This window comes from Lentinula edodes (genome assembly GCF_021015755.1).
Source record: "Lentinula edodes strain Le(Bin) 0899 ss11 chromosome Unknown C8R40scaffold_22, whole genome shotgun sequence".
Classification (NCBI taxonomy): Eukaryota; Fungi; Basidiomycota; class Agaricomycetes; order Agaricales; family Omphalotaceae; genus Lentinula; species Lentinula edodes.
In genome coordinates, this window is record NW_025764328.1 from 278,656 (window position 1) to 299,404 (window position 20,749).

Below are 20,749 nucleotides of genomic sequence, written 5' to 3' on the forward strand. Positions count from 1 at the left end.
TCTTGGGATGTCCCAGGATCAGGAAGTCCTAGGGGAATTCCATCTCAAAAATGACTGAAATGTTATCCGCAACAAGCAACAGTAGCATTATCAGAATATCTTCACTAAAGCCCTTGACAGTACAATTTACTCGAAAATGCCTCGGACTGGATTGTACGGAGTAGGGGGTTACTGGGGAAATACTCCAGACCTAGATAAGTACAAGACAGCATTATCAGCATATACTATACAGTTGTACGTAGATCACGCCGGCGGCGGCGTATTCAAGTACTTTGGTAGCTTGACAGTCAACGGAGGTGAGCTCTAGTATACTTATTGTACACTCATTATGCTAACTTAGTATATATATTCTCTGACAGGTGTCTACAATATACAGTTGCTTGACAGTCAATTGAGATATTCTCTAACAGATCTACAGTGTTGCATCAGGAATAACTGCATCAGATTGATCAATATGAGCTAGACAATGTCAAATTTACTAGGCCAGGGCCCAGTATGTACACTCAAAAAAGAGGTAGCATTCACTTTGTTAGAAGGGTAGGGTAGTAGCAAAAGTATTTGAAATTTATAATGCCAAGTTGGACAAATTGAATGATTCAACCAGTTAACTGCAAGTTAACTTTGTACAGACAAATTAGTGGTGTTCTAATTGATCGAGTTGAATTGTCACCCACTGGACCTTTTAGCCACCCATTTGAGCTTCTATTGCTTTAATCTGACACAACAAACTCAACAATGGACGATTCTCCTGCATCCCATAGCTTAATGAATTTGAAATTGGATTTTTTCCTGAAGTATAGTTGAGAGTGATACCTAAACAATAAAGAAACCACATACCCTATAGTGATAAACTCCTGCAAAGTGCGTTCTCTGCTATTGAACAGATTGAGCATGTTCATATCTTGCTGATACAGTCGAGCTCTCCCCACCCCAAAGTTGGGAAGAAGTGGTTCAGGGGCCTATGAAGGAAATATTGAATACCATCTCCAAAACCATAAATCAAACCACTTGCTTGTTCGCCCCTACTGCCATCACTTACAACATGTTGAAGAACAAGCTCATCTATATTGATCAATGAGTTTCACAGCCACACTACAAATGTGTGTAACTCACGAAGGAGAAGCCTGGTACCGTGTTTAACTGCCTTACGAATATTTGAAAGAATTTTTATGCAGTCCAAGTCTGGCCAATCATGTCTGAATTTTTCAAATTAGTTATTCGCATGCCAATAATGATAACATACAACACATGTCGAAGCTGAGGGATGCAAAATCAGACTCCTCGTCGTGGTCAGGAAAAGGGGCATGAATGCACACATAGTAAAAATCACAGGAAGCAACAGGAGCATCATGCAGGAAATTCATAGCCTGGAATTGAACTGATAAGTTTTGAACAAGCTCAGGTTTCTCTTTGCTCCACAGCTATATGTGTGGAGTCATTTCAAGTAAGTATAGTGATAATATATGAAACACGAACATCTTTAGCCTGCTCCATCATAGATGGGGTGTCTTGAACAATTATCTTCAGCTGAGGGAATGAACCGATGAGGTCAAGCATAATATGGCCGTTGCCACCCCCAACATCATTTATTATGGTACCAGCTGGACAGTCATTCCACGGGTATGCTTAGGAACATAGATATGAGTATGAGCTAACCCTAAATGGTAAGATTGAGCACCTTTAGGAAGCATCCCTTTACCTGTCACAGCACCCCATCCAATCATTGCTTGAGCAAACCGCTGCATTCATGCCACACTTGATTAATTATTGTTGAAGTTTCAGAAGTGAGGACTCACGTCCAGACGTTTTTTACCCTCAGCCTACAATGTTGAGTTGAGTACATAGGATACTGTTTGAGGAACAATGTTTTTTACTGTTTCATAATATTCAAACACTGAGAATCCATGAGCGCGTTGGAAAGATGTATCACTCGCAAGTACTGAATGTCCAGACCGGGGTTCTGAAAGGGCCTCATTGAGATATACAGCCCCCTTTTGCACTTCATCAGTCCTAACACAAGAAACAGGTTAGATGTGTGCAATTATGTGATTGTCAACTTACATATGGCCTACTAGCCCAGAAACTGGGTCATCCGATTGCAGCTTGACACTGATTCGATTGTTGGCGAAAACATCTGGCTTTACTGGGTAATGAAGACCTTTAACAAGATCAAAAGGGACAACAGAGACCATCTTTTACCTTCACGGAAGCAATGTTTTGTTGCAAGCATGCGCATAATTCTTCCAAGTTTACCTTGATCTAATCCAGTGGCTTTTGCAATTTCGGAAATGTGCATTCCTTCAGGTTTGTACAGGAGAACATCAGCAACTTTGGCATTGGAGATGACCAAGAGAGCAGCAGGTTCATAAAACTTGATGAAGGCTTGTTATGGACGTGGCATGTTCCAGAAAGAGAAAAATATACCCCATAGCTTTTCTGTAAAATAATGAGCTAAGGGACAAACACATATAAACATTGCCGTCACATTAGTAATTACATGGCCTGGACTGGCTACTGTGTAACTCAGTTGAGCGCATGCTGCTTCAATGGTTCGCACAGCAGTGGTCAAAGTAGATGACATTTCTTCTGGGGCGTCAAAAGGACCAGCAGTTGTGGAATCTAAAGATGGAACACTATACCCTGCTTGAATATACTCTGCTGTCACGACCTTCACAGCGTTTGAAATGAGGTCAACCAATGACATAAGATTCTGAGAGTCGGGGGTCATGCTCATGGGTGCTGCAGTCTTCGAAGTTTCTGGGTGTCGAAAAAAATGTGGCAAGTGCCTAGCAATATATAAGTACAACAACCCTTGAATATCATTCAACATGATTATATATAGATGCAAAGTGTGGTTACACGACATGGCACCTTCCATCTGCCAACTGTCACTCAGATTTGATGATCATCAGAAGGAAGGGTAACGGGCGCGGTCCTACTGCAATTGTGGAACAACCCATGACTATGTTACAGCAGTATGCTACACACATGGAGTGAGAAATGATTTTTCCACAAATTATGTATTCGCATTTGATGGAGCTCATCAGATCATCAGAACTCATCAGAGCTCATCTGGTACTGACACTCGAAGTTGACATTTTGGCAAGAGAATTGGGGTGGGCAAATATGATGAAAAAAGGAGTAAGACTGAATTGTTGAGATACCAAGTTCATGAGATTTACAAACATTCAGCAATGATATATCCAAAATGAGAGTTCCTGCAAGTTTTGAGAAGAATTGGATTCCACCCAGCTTCATGCAAGATCCGTATGTGATGTGGGAGGGTGCGTTCCTGGCCATTGAGCAAAACCTGCATCTGTTTTTCAAATATTAGATAGGAATTGCATCTGTCGGAATTTTACCCACACTCAAATCTATCCAATACATGTTTGCAGATGCCTTACCCATATTTGCCAGCAACGGCTCAGGAGGAATTGTGTATTCAGAACCCGGGAGATCAATGTTTCCCCAAACATTGCTGCATGAGTAAGGAATGATGTAATCCCCAATAACTAGCTTTGTAGAAGGGCAAGCTGCTTGGCGAAGAAGTTGAAGGATTCTGACAGCAAGATGGTCTGGCCAGTCATGACAAACTGTCCTTAGCAGGAAAACAGCCACATTCTTCTGTGGCTGCTCCGTGAAAAAATCATGAACTCAATGTTTACTGTCAATCATAGTACATGACTGAGCAAGAATTTGACTCACCTTGGAATTTCACCGAAGCATTAGGCCATTCACTGTTCCAATACTGTTTCGAAATATATCTCAGGTAGGATACAAAAAGAAATGGCTAAGGAGATCATGTGCTCACCCTTTCAGCCTGAGAAATGACATTTTCACGGTCTTGAATGATGAGAGATAATTGTGGGTATTTGGCCAATACTTTCATAGACGGAGCTCCAGTGCCTCCTCCTACGTCCACAACAATACTGTGTGAATCCAGTGAAGACCAGTCAAATGCTTCACGGCATGTCACTCGATGAATAATGAATGACAACAAGTAACTATATGTTTTTCACCTTCAAGAATTGCATATGGAGCATCCCAGAGCAAGGTCCCACGTATGCAATCACACTGCGGCTGGGCCTACAATTTTCGTGAGAAAATTAAATGGATATATGATGTAGATAAAGCTCATAAATTTGTATATCATAGTGCCCAGATAAAGTATATCGTTTGCAACTGAAGCGGAAAATGGAATGTTTGATCATTTTCAATCTTGATTCCACGAAATATTTGATATGAAATGAATACTGCTTTGCCGATGAAAGTCATTGTCTTGTATCCTCACACACGATTGTATATATCAGTGATTATTTGGGATGAAATTAGATAGAGTTTTCTTTGTGGATATCTTTGAATATAAATTCATAATAGAGGGTGCAAATAAAAAGCTTTATTGCTGCCTTTGTCCCAAGATAAAGTAATCATATTCCTCGGGAAAAAGAAAATGGACCCTCGGCAGGCACTGACCAGGAGCTCACCAGGAGGAGGGCAGACATTTGAAGGACGTCAAGTACCCTGCCGCAGCGCCCGTCCGCCGTGCGTTCTTCGAGAGAAGGGTGGAATTGGTCACGCTGTAGTATTATTGCCAGAATCAACCGCAAGCACGATTCTCAACATCATTTTGCTTAGACCAACGACAATAAAACAAAAAGTAAGTTGCCATGAACATACATGCAGTGATAACGGGTACTCAACGAATTAGCTAGTGACCTGAGATATCTTTTGTTGGAGAAGGATTCAACGAAGATTCGAAAGAGATTCATGTCCTCCGGAATTGCGGCGGCGGCGCAGTGCATCCTCTACAAGCTGTTATAGGTTTTAAATGATCCTTTTTTGTAAAATAGTAGTGCTTATCTTTCCTGGCCTTAAAGAGGTCGATTTCGCGATTTCGCGATTGATTATACTGAGTAATTGTCGTAATCAACGGGACGCGTAATTGCATATCATCTCACTACATACAAAAAATCAAAACTATATGCACCAAGTTCCTCCTATGGACTGCTCGTAAGTCATTCGTAAGTTATGAATCAACGGGTGGCCACGTACCTTCAAGCAACTGCTGCCCTATGTAGCGCTGGATCCACAATCTTTCTCCAGACATACATAGGATGGCCAGCGAAGATGAATTTCTCGTTATGGACTCGAGAACCTAACAGACATTAGTATTGAAATGATAGAAGTAATTTTGTCGTACATGATTGACAATAGAGTCGCGGCCGATCGTTGCACTCAAGTTCCAGCAAAATGTGAACTACGGACTCTAGGGACAGTCAAAAGCTTGATAGAACTGGGTTTCAAAAAACGTACCCGCTCTGCGTCGGTTCGCGACCGGAATCGGTGGAAACCATATCCTATTTAGACACGGACACTGTTGGTCCCAATCCTTCCGACGCCGCACAAAGTCGCTGGTCATCCCGACCTTCCATTCACTGCCCCAGTCAACATAGGCATAAATCCAGCCAAATCCATCGGAAGCCGAAATTGGTCGCATAAGTCGTTGAGCGTGGAGCTTCTGTAATTTGTGGGTAGACCGACGAGTCATTGTGCAGGGAGGAAGATGGTGAGCTGTAATGAGTGTCTAACGACTAAGGAAAAACCAAACGAACACATACAGGTGTCCAGCGACTAAGCAAAAACCAAACGAACACATACATGTGTCCAGCGACTAAGCAAAAACCAAACGAACACATACAGGTGTCCAGCGACTAAGCAAAAACCAAATTAATCCACACACAAACTTGATCGTTGAATTTTGGTGAAATGATTCGAGAGTGAGAGCGATCCTGATACGATATGGGCCTTGTGAGCGCGGTCCCAAATATTCAAAGGCCTGGTGATAGAACAGGAAGGGATAGCGAGAGAAAACCTGGTAAAAGACTGCAGATGAGTTGTTTCAGAGATGATCAGAGCCAAAAATACCGGTGACTGAACAAATCCTCTGCCGATTGCTCAGACACAAATGTAGAGCGAGGAGCCGAAAGAAGGCAGCATGGAACTCTCTTTGAGAGCATATACGTCCGATGTGATACAACATGTCCAGCTATTTTGTTGGAAATTGGGACCATACCGGGGCTGAGGCCGAGCAACCATCAAGAACTAAGGTAGTAATGAGCCTACTGTAGCGTTAACATGAATATGGGTATTACACTCACCAGAGTTTCCGTGAGACAGAATACGAGTGATTGTATATGAATGTCTTGGACAAAAAATTCTTATTCCTTGAGATGAAAATGGTAACGAGCGGGTTTAGTCTTTGTTTTGGTACAGGCGTTTCGCTTACAGCTTAGCGTGAAATATGCTCGGCTTCCGAATAAAAATCTCACCAATACCCTATGCTTCGGATTTGGCAGAAACCTAGTCAGAGATTCTGCCAGAAGATCGAAGTGATGATATGAAAACGTAGCGCTTCCTTAGGAAGAATTTTTTAGGTTCAAAAAAAGAGAGTTGGGGTCTCCTTGGTCGCCATATCGTAGATCGACGGTGGGAGTTGCACGGTGGTGGAGTAAACCGGAACGTAGCTTGCGTCGTTAAGATTGGGTGTATCATCATAAAACACTACAATGTCCAGTATTCTCTGTCGTCCTGCGGATGGTGCGCATGTGGAAGAGATGTAGTACGAATAACTATAAAGGCTGTATCATCTAAAGTTGATATCCTGCGTATTGGCAATTAATCATTTGGACCAGTCCGAACAGTGGTGATTTATCATAGAGAGAACACACCGATGATTCAGATCGCACACTACTCAGATCCGGTTTCAATGATATGCTGCGAATAAAGACGCTCCTTTCGGCTCCTGAAATACTTCAAACATAGTACTTTGAACTCGGAACGTCACGCTAAAGTTTTATTTGCATGGCTTTAGGTTGATTGAGAATTTGTTGACACCAAAGCGGTTGTTGAGTCATCTGGCTCGAATTTTGGTTGACGAGAGATCGAGAACAAGTGGAATAGAAAATCCCGAGTGAGACAGCAAGTTCAACCTATCTTTTTCCACGAGACCGGTCCGAAATAAACCGGCCAGGTGTACTTGCCGATTATTATCATTATGATTATGGGCATTTTCTTCTCGACACCTTGCGCTCTCTTGCGCTTCATATTTTGTGGCAGGCTCGTCTCGCAAACAATATTCAAGGTGGAGCATCATAACATTGAAAGTCTTTCTGGGACACCCGTTTCACGTCCGGTTGAGAATGGATTGGACGCCGACGAATGGGTTGGAAGTAGATTGTCGATAATAGCACCTACGAAGACATTGAACAAAGGAAGGTTACTAGATTCAATGTACGTCAAGCAATTGATACTCTGAGGCCTTTATTAACTCGTATCTCGATGTGCATTCGGCCCTTTTCAACTTTATAGGTCCCTAGCGCGTCGGAACAGGTCTGCGACTACTGGTGCAACCAGCCCCAGCAGAACTCCGACAACTGACAACCGACAACTGACAACGAGGCGCGAACTGGATACGGATCAGGCTCTTATAGTAGCCTGCCTTACACAGGGCTAATATCCAATCCATATCCACATTACTATTCACAGGCCAATACCAAACCACCTCATAGAACCGGATTGATATACCCACCTTATACTGGAATGACAGGATCACCTTACACAGCAACCGGCTCTCCGTACACTGGGTATACTGTTTCCCTTCACTCTCTTTTCTTAGCTTTTTGACTGATTCGAAATGCATAGCACGGGATCTGCTTTGTCCTCGACCAGTTCTGAATCTATTAGTCCCTTGAGCACTCCAATGTTTGTTGAGCTCATCTAGTACCAGTGTGTCATGTCCCGACAGTTCAGGCTCATCTCCGTTGCCCACATCTTCACCCCCCACCTTCAATTGTCGTATCTATTTCGATTTCTCCGGGCTCTCCAGCTACAACTGCCAATCATCCGATCATCTCCCCTGAATCTCTTACCTCCCTTGAATGGCATAAGGGCCAGATCCGAGCTTGTGGGGAGGGTGATTTTCAACAAATTATGTGTTGAATTAAATACGAGGACTTCGCGGTTTTAGACCGTATGCAATGAGTGGAGAACTTGGTAGAGGGCTTGTTGAACCAATGTGTATCTATAAATCCGCCACCTGCTTCCCCTTCTAATATGACTTTCTGACAAATGATATCCGTCGTCGAACCCCCCAATTGTTCCTGTCGCACAACGACCTGCCTCAGGAATTCCCCTTGCCCAACAGCTCGAAGAAATTCTATTACAAGGCATACAACCTCGGCTTTATCGAGTGGTTCCACCAGAACCCTAACAACCCTTCGACAATGCGCTGCTAGCTCTAGCGCATGCGGACAGTCCCATAGGAGAAGTAACTCCTCCCACCCAGAGAAACTTCGCAGCCTATTCCGTCTCGGTACTCGCTCAAGTGTCAGATATGATGCTTGTTGACTGTCCGCTTCACTGTTTGACCTCAGACGATCAAGTATAGACGGTGTTTGTCCTGTTACATTGGAATCCACAAATTATGTTATTCGTCCCATCGGCTGTATTCCTACCTGGTCCCGTCTGGTTAAAAAGATGCTTATCTTCGATTTCCAAGAGTTATCTTCCTCTTTTCAGTAATCCATGTTTCTTTCAGTAATCCATGTTTCTACATATACAGACAGTTCAGCTTTCCACTGTGTACTTTAAAATCATACATTATATCCTCTCGCGCACCATGGCAATCAACAGTACTCCAAAAGTTGTGAGCCAAGATTCACGCACTTGTCTGAAGAGAGTGAAACTGTTCACGCAAATACTATATTTCGTATTCAAGGAGAGAAAGGAAGACCGTGTTGGTAACAACGTCGGACCAACAAAATTTCATTGAGGTAATTATATAAACGGACTACCATTGTTATTGGGATATTACAAAAGTGGACTCAAAAGTCACAAAATATGAACAGATAGAATGCTTGAATCATATATGTCTAATATCGAGATAGAGAGATAGTTAGTCAATTACAATAGGAAATGATGCAGGCCCAGCACGGGCTCGGGGATGCAAGAAAGGGAAAGTTCCATTGCTCGGAGGGAATGGAAGGGAAACTGGTCCGGATCGAAACTGGCGCGGCCACTGCAACGGCTGACGATCGGTAGATGTATTACCGTGTTCCATCTCGTCGACGATAGATTGACAGGCATAGTTGGGAATTGGTGTAAAACGCCCCTGAACCGCGCGACAGCTAGGACAAGCGAAATTCATCTTTGCCTTGATGTATAGGTCTACTAATGTGACAAGGCATTCTTTGCAGCATGTATGTCCACAAGAAAGGCTGATTTGAATGATGAGTCCTTCGTATACCAAGCAGCAGTTTAAAAGAATTACATGAATGGTTGCAACATCACTTGTGTGCAACAAGGACATTCGCTGCGGACCTTCTCCGCCTCTTTGAAGGCTTTGATCTCGTCCTTAGCGTCCTCGAAGTTGGTCAGTACATTCATCAGTGTGCGATGTACAAAGCTAACACACCTGAGCGGCTTGAAGGGCGACCTTGAGATTCGCTTCAGAGCGAGCGAGCGCGTCTTTCATCTTTGTTTCTCGCGTAAATGCTCTGGTGGATCTTGCGGGCGAGGGCTGCGTCCGTCCGGTAAGACACAGACAGACTCCAAGAAATGAGGACACTCACCTGCAGGCAAATTTCCGGTTCGAAATTGTTGAGTTCACTCGGCTCGTCGATCTAAGTAAGCAGAGGGAAGAAACCAATGTTGAGCGAATGATGTTACGAATGAGAAGAGAAATAGCACCTTGATCCTTGTGAACATACCGATGTCTTTGTCTTTGAAGCCCAAGATTGAAGGGGACGAGGTATTCTTCGAATCAGAAAGACCCGGCGCGTTCATAAGGGGAGGAGTATCGGGGATTACGATCGGTTCTTCATAATCTAATGCTAACGATTCCATGCGAGTGGTCGAAGTTGAAGCAACTAAAGGACTCTGGTGGCGGAAAGGACTGTTGGGTAACGATCGATTCTTAGAATTTTTACCATAGGTAATGTGAGGACGAGGACGAGGAGAGGGTCCGGTAAGCTGATATTTAGATGTTCGATCTGGTGTTTGAGCACGATACTTGTGGGTTACAGAGGTTGTCTTCGAGCGCATTCTAATGTCAAAAGCGTTAGTGATTACAACTCGGCAGGATGTGAAGGAATGAAACTGACGTAGGAAGATTCAAGGGGAAGATGAGTCGACCAGCAGGCCGAGCAGCCTTATTATATAGCGTGCCATGGATTCTTTGAAAGTTTGGTTGGTTCACAGAAGAGACCGCAGCGATTATGTAATTCACTCCTTTCATCGTCAGCTCGTCATCATGAACCTTCAAAGGGTCCTTTGTCTACTGGCGGTTTTGCTCGGATATAGACTACGTACCGCATCGATGGAAATTTCCTTTTGTATCCTTACAAAGCACCCATCTAATTCCAGCTCTAATTCCATCTGAAGAACTCCCCTTCAACGCGCGCTCATATGATCAGCAAATGTCTACCTTATCGAAGGAAACAAAGGGTTTAGAACACGATGCAGGATTCAGCCACGAGATGTTCAATGGAAATTTCCGTCCCTTTATCCCTTTGTCTCTTTATAACTACGTCTCTCTTGCTCTCTCAACCGCGCATCGTCCTTTCGGTACCAAGCCTTTGCATCAAAGAATGTGGTAGGCCAAATTCTTGGATTGAGCTTGCCCCACCGAGCTGACAGGGCCAACAGGAGCATTGTCGCAAGTCCGAATACCAAGATTCCTTTCAAAGATTTGTTTCCTGGAGTCGTCGGAGGCCGGCGTCGTCTCACGATACATCATGCTGCACTGACAAACAAGCTGAATGAGTCCAGCTTCTGTCGTACTACCATAAGTGTGGTCAGAGATGAAGTGCCAGGCGATAAAACACTCAAGCAACCGCTTGTACTTTGCACCCTGGTTCCAATGGTTGTAAGTGAACTCTTTTGCGATTGGTGAAAAGCTCCCTGATACTTTGTACAGATAGAGCAAGCGCGATTGGACTACACCCTCTTGTTGGATAGCCAAGCAGGATATCTTCTCGCGGAGGGACCAAAGTGAGTTCAAAATGATATATAAAAATATGTGCAACTGACTGAGTATATAGTCCCGTTAATATCTCAATGGAAGCGGCTCCTTCAGAGAATGAAATGGTTGGCGTTACTGGTAGGAATTAAACTCCACCCACAGCTCATGACGTTTACATTCTTTGTGCACCTCTCCTTACCAGGTCATGATAATGCGAAGACTCATCCGCGACCTTCTACTTTCACTTCTTTATCTCTGGAGACAGCGAACGGCCCGAGTGTAGACGGTGAGATTTGTCCCATCTCATTATGTGTTGAGTATTCAATAGAATCTTAGAATCTGAATGCTTCTTGGCATCGAACCAAGTGCGTCCACCTCTCCGTCAACAGACAAGCTCAGATGAATCTAGTGAGTCGAGTCGACGTTCCTTTCTCACATTAGCATGTATCAATATATTCTCTGCATCGAACCAAGTGCGCGATCCACGCCTCCGTTTACGATCAAGCTCACATCAATATGGCAAGTCGACTCTCCTTTCAACAGAACATCATGTAAGTTTTGAGGGGTTTAGGGAGCACTCTCAACACATTTAAGCGGCTGCAACCTGAGTCTTCGTTGAAAGAAAGGGCAAACAATGAAGGTAATGTCTTCAATCTCGTGGGGTATATTTGTTCATTTTCCCTCACCTTCTCGCTAGGTCCTAACTACGCGAAGACTCAATCGCTTTCCTCCTTAAGGTCTTCAAACAGTGAGATATATCTTAATCTATTGATCATTGCATCTTGACTAACTTATGGATCAGAAGATTCCTCTGCATTGAACCCAGTACAAGATCGTCGACTCTACTCACGACAGAGTCCAACTGTTGAATTTGGTGAGTTGATGATCCTTGTGATCGAGTACTATATAATATTGACGAGTGATATAGGTCGGCATGAGACCCCAGCTTACCGCCGATCATTCTTTCAGACACGGTATTCAACTTCTAACAGTAGATGTAAGCTCAGTTTTCTTGTTACTGCATACCATCTACTCATTCAATACCGCAGCATTCCCGCCAGACAGACCTCGGTGTCCGTACAATCTCATACTTTTGCAGTCTGTTTCGCTTATCGACACGTATTCATCTTTTTCACAGACCGCCGAACCTACTACAGAAATCTTTGTTATCCTAATGACCGCACTCCGATGAAGAATAGAAATGGAAACCGTGGAGCACCAGGCCCCTCTAGAGGTGGGTATCGGTTTTCCGATTAATACTCCGTATAGTCAAAGTATGTACATACATAGATCATTCCAGTATTGTTTGCAGAGCTACAACTTTACAAGTGAGTCCTAGTGAGCCAGAGCTGCAGGGGCGCATGAATGTAAGAGTACCGGTGCGCCGATGACACTTCCATTGATCGGAACACACATCAGCCAAAAGATCCGAGATTCCGAGAGAAGTGCAATTGAGAGGCAGCAGAGCTGTCTTCTCAGAGGATAAGATAAGATGTGGCGATGAGAGCGGGCGCTTATCGCTTTTGAACTCAAGCTCGTTTTGTGATCCCACCCACCCTTCCCTCTTTCACTCAAGTGTCCAGTCTTTCTGAAAAAGACGCTCCAGGCTCAGCCAAACCGCTTTTTGTGTGATTCATACCCGAGCGGGGCTGCGCCCCAGACAAAATCTCATACACTAGTTAACTCCTCAGTGAGCTCGGTTGAGCGAATACTTATCTTATCCACTGCTTACGTTGAGCTGGGTCAATGCGAGTCTCATCATTTAAGCTGGTCATCAATGCGTGATCATTGGCATAGAACCTCAATCAATTCTTTGTGCGCATTATTCCGTTATTTTGTGATCTTTCACCGCTGTTGATCCACAGCTCGATCAATCAATGGTCGCGGAGCACCGAAATGCCAACACAGCGTACTTGCCCTCTCTCCAGTATGTAGTCTTTACAGCCTTCTAACAACTTTCCTTTTATGCCCATAGTTGCTGTCACCCTAGGGTCACTCTCCGTCTGCTTTATTTGTTCATCAACCATTTCCACCGCTCAATCAAGATTGTCTCTTCTATCTCAATTTTTTTGAGAGATACGTATCAACCCACAGCGTGTCATTCACCCTTTGTTTCTGCCCATTCATTGTTTCTGTTCATTTCTTTGTTTCTTCGGCCAACAAATATAAGTGCAGATGGCGTTGATCGTACTTCTGATATCCTTCTCCCCACTATATTGGCACATCACGTCCTAGAATCGACAGTAACCATGATTAACAAGGTAAGCAATCGTGGCTCTGCGACTTTCCGTGCCTCTCACTCGTTTTCGCAGACCATCACCTCAACATTTTTTCGACTGGTCTCTCAGTCGCCTCCCGTCATTTATGCAGACCGGCCTTTAGCTTCTGAAGTCGTTCGAGTGCTAGAAGTCATGCAGGTGATGACTTCTCATCTTTACGAAATACCGTTCTTCCAGGTCCGCTACGCCATCGTGGAACCGGAGTGGACCCAAATTTGGCGGTGGTTGATGGCTCTCCTTAAGCCACTCGACGATTTCGTACCTGCGTCACCCACCTCGAAGCAGCTTTCGCTTGCTACTACCAGTCGCTGCATGACGGAAGTCTTTTCTTTGTTGGACTCCATCGCATCTCCTGCCCGGAGTACCCCCGCCGAATTCAACTACTTCGTCATTAACATAATGAATCATCCCAAAACAATACCAGCATTGGCGAAAGCCTGGGTAGTCTCTTTCACCAGACAGTGGTCGTTATCTGTCTATCACCCAGTAATGCAGTTTCTAATTGCGTTCCGTTGCACGATTGAGGATACTCTTTCCGACAATTCTTTCCATCTTGCTGTGCAGACTGCCTATCCCGATTTCCAGTTACTACCGACGTGGTCCAGTGCCATTGAAGACTTATGTGGACAGCAGGTGCCCTCCTACTCTTCTAATCCCGAACTTCGGCTTGCGACAGCAAATCGAGGAATGGTTCTAGCAGCAACAACCTTGTTCTTGCAGCCTCTTCCAAGGCTCGATGAAATTCACATCTTCCTCAAAGGAGTGTTTGTTCTATGGACCCGATGCCTTGACACACCCCGATCTTATAATGCATATTTGGAAAATGTTTGTTTCATGTCTGTCTATTGTTTCGCTAGGTTTTCTTCAAGACTTATCATCACGGGCGGTCCAAACTGGATCGTAAAAGCCCTTGATGCTAAATTATTATATCTGTTGGCCAAGACGTTGGCTTGGATGCAAATCGGGCCCCAGTCGAAGTCAGAATCATCGATGTTCGAAATTGCTGAGGAACTGGTAAACGCGCTGCTCATCCATTCAGTCTATAAACCAGTTCAGAAACGAATCCGTCGTAATTTGAGGGAGGTACGATCTGAACGTCTCGAAGGTCAACTGGGTTCCGGAAGTTTGTCGAGGTTGTGGGTTAATTTAACGCGTGAGGTTCGTTCTCCAGACGCACGCTATGCCAATGTCACCTCCTTTCGAAAAGCGTTAAAAGAAGTATGTACAAACGAGAAAGTGAGTGTTCATGTAGCGCGCGCGCATCGGCTTCTGATAGCTGACCTTGGTTTTTTACTAGTGTCCTCATCAATACTGGCCGGGCAAACATTCACGGCTCTGTAGTGGCTGCCTGATCGCAATCTACTGTTCGAGGTCTTGCCAACGGCAAGACTGGAAATTGGGGCATCGAAGCATTTGTTCTGAGGCCAATCTCCAACGTTTAAGTGAGTCGTTCGTTCACTAACCAATCTTTTCAGCTGAATTTATATGCTAGCTCACCCCACGAACTTTTTATCCGACGATACGCGCCCAATTGTCGGTGATTTGGACCAGGTACAACTTATCTTTCGAGGTCTCATCCAGGCTATAGCATGCCGCGATGAAATTCGCCACTCGATTCGCACCCAAAATCTTCACGCTTCGCGAATTGTGATTGAATTCGACCTAACATGTTACCCTTGGACCTGGAAAGTCTCGCGTCTAGTTCGGACTTCTGCCAACTCACATTCGTTCCTCTCCAAGTTTGGTATTCGACCTCACCACGATACAGTAGTTGCGGTCAAATGCCCTTGTAGTATTAACTTCACGACATACGCCGCTCGTTCTATTCGCCGAACAGCTTTGCTGGACTTCTACCATGAGGGCAAGAGACTTTCCAAAGATTGTTTGTCCCATATTCTAGACGATATCCTTGATCACCAACAATAGTTTTTTTCTTTTCTTCAACAAATCGAACTAGGCAATCCAGTCTTTCATATTCTATATACAAATCGATTCTCAGCAGTTTTGTATGATTCGGAAACGATAATAATAATATTAGACAATTTGAGATAAGATAAGATATAAGATTTCCAGTGGGGATGACTCTGTTTTCTTCTGGGTTATCTTCGATCCGGTTATCCGGTGATGCCTGAGGCTGTTGTGCACCTTTTCTCGTACCACCTTCTCCCATCTTCATTATCTCGAAACCCATTAGGTCAACCTGGCGACGAGCTTCCGCTGATTGTTATGGCGCCCAAGGAATAAACAATAAGTTATTTATGATGCGCGGCCAGCTACACATCAATCTCTACATCGTTCTTTTTGCCATCTATAACAGCGGTTCGACGAATGTCTGGTGAATAATTTTGCACTCCGAGTGGAGAAGTTGACTGCTTTGAGCTCATAATATCGTCCTCATATGAGTTCCAATATCTATATAACACCTTGGACCCGACAGGCCATAATCCAAACGCGATACGATAAAGTGCCGCGGCCGGCACTTTCTTTGTTATAAAGTACGCTGCTGTTATTCTTCTCCGACATCCTTTCTTTGGCTAACGTTTATTCCTGTAGCTCATGTATTCGAGCAATACCCCAGCATCGTCCCCGAAGCGAGTTTCGACTACTCAGAACAACTTAGAAGAGAACTCCACTGTATATTTCTAGTCGCCATTTCTATCCTCTCAGTGCCACTGATATTTCCTCATAGAAAGTCCGATTGGTGTCTGTGTTGGATACCGACGCTCAACGGGCGGAGATTCATAAACTACAAATACAGCTTGCCCATCTAGGAACGCGACACAATATACTCATGCGAGCTTTGACCGATCACTCTCCATCCTTGCCACTCGAAGTAAAACAAAGAGATCAGGCAATGTCGAAGTTTCAGTTGGAGAACTTGATTGGGCCATCGGTATGCGCAATTCTCTTATAATGGCGATAGCATTAACAGCAAGGACAGTGTGATCATTATGACGCTCGAAAGTTCGCGGTGGAAGTCATTTTATATGTATGTCCTCATATCTCTTGCTGAAACCATGAGTTCATATCGTCCTCAGGACCTTACACAAACGGTACAATACTTGAAGGGAGTTTGCCAGGAACCATCGGCCAGTTCTGTAGACAATGATTCGGTGCGCATTGGGTTTCCTATGCTTTTCGGGGCGAATTTTGATGACCTGAAAGAACTTGGCATGTGTCTCGCCTAAGATGGAGACAGAGCTGCAGAAATGTCGTGATGACTACGCGAAACTCAGAGCGGTCAGTAGATGTTTTCATCAATAGTCATATTTCCTTTCTTGAAAATATCTACAGGCATATGAGACTTCTTTGGCGGATATTTCTCGTATGATCAATGAGTCAGATGTGAAGACAATTGCGAGCAAAATCCATGGTTCAACTTCGTTAGGCAATAGTAGCATTCAAATTTCACCAAGTATCCAATTGCAACCTGTAGAGGAGGATTCTGAGTCCAGTGTGGGTATAGCCTGCATCACTGTTCACACTTTTACTCATCTGAATCAATATTTAGGCAACAAATGATCTGAAACGAGACTCCAATGGGAAGCTACAGCAGCTACTGGAAGCCAAGAAATACATTACTCAGCTCAAGAAGATAATAGACGGCTACGAAACTCGAGAGGATGGACGAGATGAGCTCGAAGTATGTTCGACTTCAATATTTGCTACCCCTTCTCATATGATTTTGTTATGATTTTGTAAATAACAGAACCGACTTTCCCTCGAACTCGATATCCTCCGTGAAGATATGAAGAATCTAGAGGTCAGCGCTGAGGTCATCCAGTTTGCCCATGTTCAATCATTCAATGAATTCCAGAACTCTCACCATAAGCTCGAAACTGATTTGCAATCTCGAGAGGCAGAACTACGACACTTGCGAAGTACTTTACTGGCAAGAGACGGGGAAGATAACAATCTGAAGGTTGGAATTCTCTGTCTGCCATCGCCTAGCCCTTATTCTTGCACAGAATCAAATCCAAGCGCTTCGTCAAAAACTTTCTAATATGCGGGAAGAGAGGGTGTTGAAGGTAATTCACAGTCTTCTGATATTTCGGTCCTCCATAACCTTTTTTACAGAGCCGATTCGATGAATTACAAAGTGCCTACGATGAACAATTTGTTCGACTTTTGTTTTTTTTTTTGTCAAATTCGGGCAAATATCTAACTACATGATTGATTCAGGATCGGCTTGAAAAACTCCAAGGAACGTTTCACGATAGAGACGCAGAATTGAAAACCACTACTAGTACACTCCAGGTATGCAACACAGTGGTCTCCGGGGAAAATGACTGACAATTTTTCTTGCAGTTGACAGAGTCTCGTTGTGCAGAATTGACAGATGAACTGGCCGTTACCTCGAGCCATAGCAAGGCAATGGAAAATCAAATTTTGCACTTGCAATCAGAGTTGGCACGTCTCCAAGCAGTTGGATTGGCCCCTCCTGTGCAATCTAACATGGCTTGGACACCTACTCCGACTAGACGTCCTGTGATAGTACAATCTCAGACAGGGTATAATGTGTGTATTGATTTCGTCAATAGGATATCACCGTCACTATCGTGGCTCACCTTTTCCTCCAACTACAGTTCTCTTACTCCTTACCTGGAGTTACCCCCGATTCTTCACCATTTGGAATGAGTGTAGGTGCCTTAGATGCTAATAAAGCTTACAACTGTCCTCCTATATGGGAAAACCCTCGGGGATCTCAGACTCCACCTGGCAAGCCATCTCAACCCAAAGTACGTTCCCTTGATTTTGAATTTTACTCCGCGAGTTCAATTCAGACGGGCAGGCTGGCTCCACTTCCCTGCAAGATTTCCAATCGTCACAATCATCCGCTGTCCCCGTCGCTCCGTCGCATAATGATTCGACGGCGATACCCTTCGGTGGTCTGAAGAAAGCTCTTCGTCATGCTCCTGTTGCACATCATCTAGCCACTAGAAGAAAGTATGCTCTGACATTTTTGCCTTCGGTAATTACTCATCAATCTGTGTACATGACTGGTTGAACTGACCTTTTTGTTTATAGGCAGCAAATTCTCCCCATAGAAGTCATTCGTCATCGTCCAGAGTCTTCTCCAAAAGCAAAAATTCTAGATATGTCCGTCCTGAAAATTCACATGCTCAAGCATCTCACTGATTTGATCGACATAGTCTCAAGCCCTGTCTGATGAGGACAAGGAGGAAGAGCAAAATGACGCTGCAGCTGTCGCGACGGTCAGTCCCCCCTTGAGTCAAATCGACGTTATTAATCTTCGAAAATGATAGAGTGCAAACCAAGGAAAGGGAAAAGCCGCAACTGGGCTCACTGGGGTCAAAAGTAATCGTTTCACGAACACTGCACCTTCTAATGTAAGGTCTAAATTTTAAAGTTCGGATTCTTCCTGATGAATTTTGTCGTGGTATAGGCAAAGAAATTTCGGCCTGCAAACGACCCGTCTCAGCAAAGTGATGGCTCAAACGGCTCAGATGACCCGCACGACGACGATGATGACGAATCCGATGAACCGAGCTACGATGGTGGCGATAGCGACGACAACGATAACGATAATGACAGTGACAATGACGACGATGAACAGGAGAGTAACAAACGTGTAATTGCGACCAAGTGGAAACTGAAACATCTAGTCAAGCCTTTCGACGTAAAAAATAACCTTAATGTAAGTCCTATTGTTAATGCAATGGAAAATCGATCTGAAAGCTAGCTAGCATATGACTCGAGATCTATACCAGAAGTCTTTGAACATCGAAGACAATCATGATGTCCTTCGCGCACAATTTCCATCGACACCGGAGGTCCGGCTCACAGCATTCTTCAATGGCATGGATGCAGCAAAGCCCATGCTCGTTAATACGACACTTCACTGGCGAGGACTCACAATCCAGCAGATGCGGAAATCTCACTGGAACAATGCGCTGCAGGAAATGCTTTCGGAAGAAGCTGAAAGGATATTTTTGGCACACAAGGATGGGCGGTTTGGAAAAAATCGAGTGAACTTTAGGGCCCTCTTTCAAGCAAGATTCAACAAGCTATACCGCCTAATCGAGAACTTCCGGTTCCTTCCTGATGAAACGCCACTTCAGAGAGCAGATCGGATCACCGAGTCGAGCGAACGCCAGAGATTGTCTACAAAGTCTTCAGGCCTTCGCCGTTGGGTGAATGCCTACATATTATCTCGATCAGTAACCCATGTCTAACACGTATCCATACAGAAACTTGATACTCGCTTGAAGATCGCAACTATTATGGTCCAATTCTGTCAGGATGGGGGCGATGAATCAGGAGTAACATTTTGGTCATACGTTGTTGATGCTCTGCTAGTGTTGGGAGATGGTGGCATGTCGGACGAAGACAGTGGCGATGAGGATGTGGTAATCGACGGGGTCAGCACCAAACAGGACGTGAAGAGAGTGAAGATTCTCTGGTTTCGACATGAAAGTTTCGCCCCAATATTACAGCAGGTCGACGAGACGCCTAAAGTTGAATTGAAGATCTTTACCCAACAGGGACGATTATCTGTCAAGCGGATTCGTTCAAACGACGTTGTTGACAAGCGGGACCCACCTAAAGGCTTACCGCAAGACGTATTTCGCCCAGAATACCTGGATGAATTGTTCCCTCACCAGAAAAAACAATTTCGAATCTTGACCAAGAAGCGGTTCCCGATCCCAGCCATGGACTAGTTGTAATCTTCTTAGGATTTAAGTAATTGTCTATGTAATCACCTATTCTACCTAGACTATTTTGGGGCTTAACCATCTCGATAAGGCATTTATGTTCAGTGATAAAAATTCATGGATCTGCGCTCAAAATGATTCGATACAGGATGTATTTGGGGAGGGACGTGGAGAAGTGCTACTCTGATACTAGAGAGAGAAAACAACATGCGTTTGATAACACAGTACAGTCCAATGACAGAAGACCAGATTACATTCTACAGTCAAGAAAGTAGTACAGAAAGTAGTACGGAAAGGCAATACACCAACCATGATCAACAGACATTCCACAAGGTGTACCCAACAAAGAACATGCGAAATCAAGTTTGAACGGGAGCCAAGCGGACAGTGATCGAACAGATCATGGGAGCGATGGACCAGGAGGATGCAGCAAAACAATCAAATACAGGTTTAGACACCCGATAATCCAGCAAACGTTGGCTGTGTTTAAGTTTGCTGTGACACCGCCGAGCCGAGCGAATGTTAACGTCACAGACATACGTAGCAGCATAAATGCACACACCGGAGTAGGCAGAGAACGTGGAAGAGAGATGGTCTCATAAGCGTTGAAGGACACGGCAGCGTATTGCAGCTGAAGAGAGACGAACACCACATCCTTCGTGGTTGCAGCCGGTGGCTAAGTCGAAAAGCGGGAGGAAAGGATGATGGAATGGGTCTTGACAGTTGGGACTGCCGTTGGAAGTCGGAACAGAGTCATGAGAACTGCTATCAGA

At 44.3% G+C, this 20,749-nt stretch overlaps 4 protein-coding genes across 4 annotated transcripts; 1 reads left to right on the plus strand and 3 right to left on the minus strand.

Moving 5' to 3' along the window:
- Positions 1–358: 358 nt before the first annotated feature.
- On the minus strand, positions 359–2,795 carry C8R40DRAFT_1109785 (S-adenosyl-L-methionine-dependent methyltransferase). The gene is made up of 15 exons (XM_046228310.1): positions 2,486–2,795; positions 2,425–2,436; positions 2,200–2,371; positions 2,062–2,143; positions 1,875–2,010; positions 1,797–1,820; positions 1,679–1,739; positions 1,477–1,625; positions 1,317–1,421; positions 1,244–1,257; positions 1,114–1,196; positions 1,013–1,062; positions 838–959; positions 675–789; positions 359–619 (listed from the first exon to the last, which is right to left on the minus strand). Exons 1-14 carry the CDS (start codon positions 2,732–2,734, stop codon positions 711–713), a joined length of 1,338 nt encoding a protein of 445 aa, XP_046085285.1. The 5' UTR covers positions 2,735–2,795; the 3' UTR covers positions 359–619; positions 675–710.
- A 383-nt stretch (positions 2,796–3,178) lies between these two features.
- C8R40DRAFT_1048066 (uncharacterized protein) lies at positions 3,179–3,651 on the minus strand (the record flags this gene model as incomplete). Its single annotated transcript, XM_046224476.1, has 2 exons — positions 3,179–3,316; positions 3,367–3,651. Coding segments are annotated over 2 exons (423 nt in total), but the record flags the coding sequence as incomplete, so codon positions are not given.
- A 3,498-nt stretch (positions 3,652–7,149) lies between these two features.
- C8R40DRAFT_1070343 (uncharacterized protein) lies at positions 7,150–9,903 on the minus strand (the record flags this gene model as incomplete). The annotated part of the gene is made up of 10 exons (XM_046226217.1): positions 7,150–7,250; positions 7,453–7,830; positions 7,929–7,960; positions 8,008–8,458; positions 8,725–8,743; positions 8,966–9,169; positions 9,379–9,420; positions 9,473–9,577; positions 9,630–9,680; positions 9,748–9,903. The coding sequence occupies 10 exons, from the start codon at positions 9,901–9,903 to the stop codon at positions 7,150–7,152; spliced, it is 1,539 nt and encodes a 512-aa protein (XP_046085287.1).
- Positions 9,904–10,475: 572 nt separating this feature from the next.
- C8R40DRAFT_1171711 (uncharacterized protein) lies at positions 10,476–19,982 on the plus strand (the record flags this gene model as incomplete). Its single annotated transcript, XM_046231750.1, has 36 exons — positions 10,476–10,651; positions 10,705–10,924; positions 10,976–11,049; positions 11,100–11,158; positions 11,223–11,306; positions 11,357–11,428; positions 11,495–11,571; positions 11,615–11,660; positions 11,718–11,768; positions 11,823–11,894; positions 11,949–12,017; positions 12,070–12,093; positions 12,159–12,254; positions 12,321–12,348; positions 13,191–13,281; positions 13,333–14,517; positions 15,853–15,933; positions 15,989–16,192; positions 16,265–16,288; positions 16,338–16,412; positions 16,465–16,539; positions 16,594–16,755; positions 16,811–16,942; positions 17,009–17,180; positions 17,251–17,327; positions 17,377–17,418; positions 17,482–17,556; positions 17,608–17,787; positions 17,841–18,038; positions 18,092–18,271; positions 18,328–18,399; positions 18,453–18,515; positions 18,567–18,650; positions 18,707–18,958; positions 19,008–19,454; positions 19,512–19,982. The coding sequence occupies 36 exons, from the start codon at positions 10,476–10,478 to the stop codon at positions 19,980–19,982; spliced, it is 5,490 nt and encodes a 1,829-aa protein (XP_046085288.1).
- Positions 19,983–20,749: the final 767 nt, after the last annotated feature.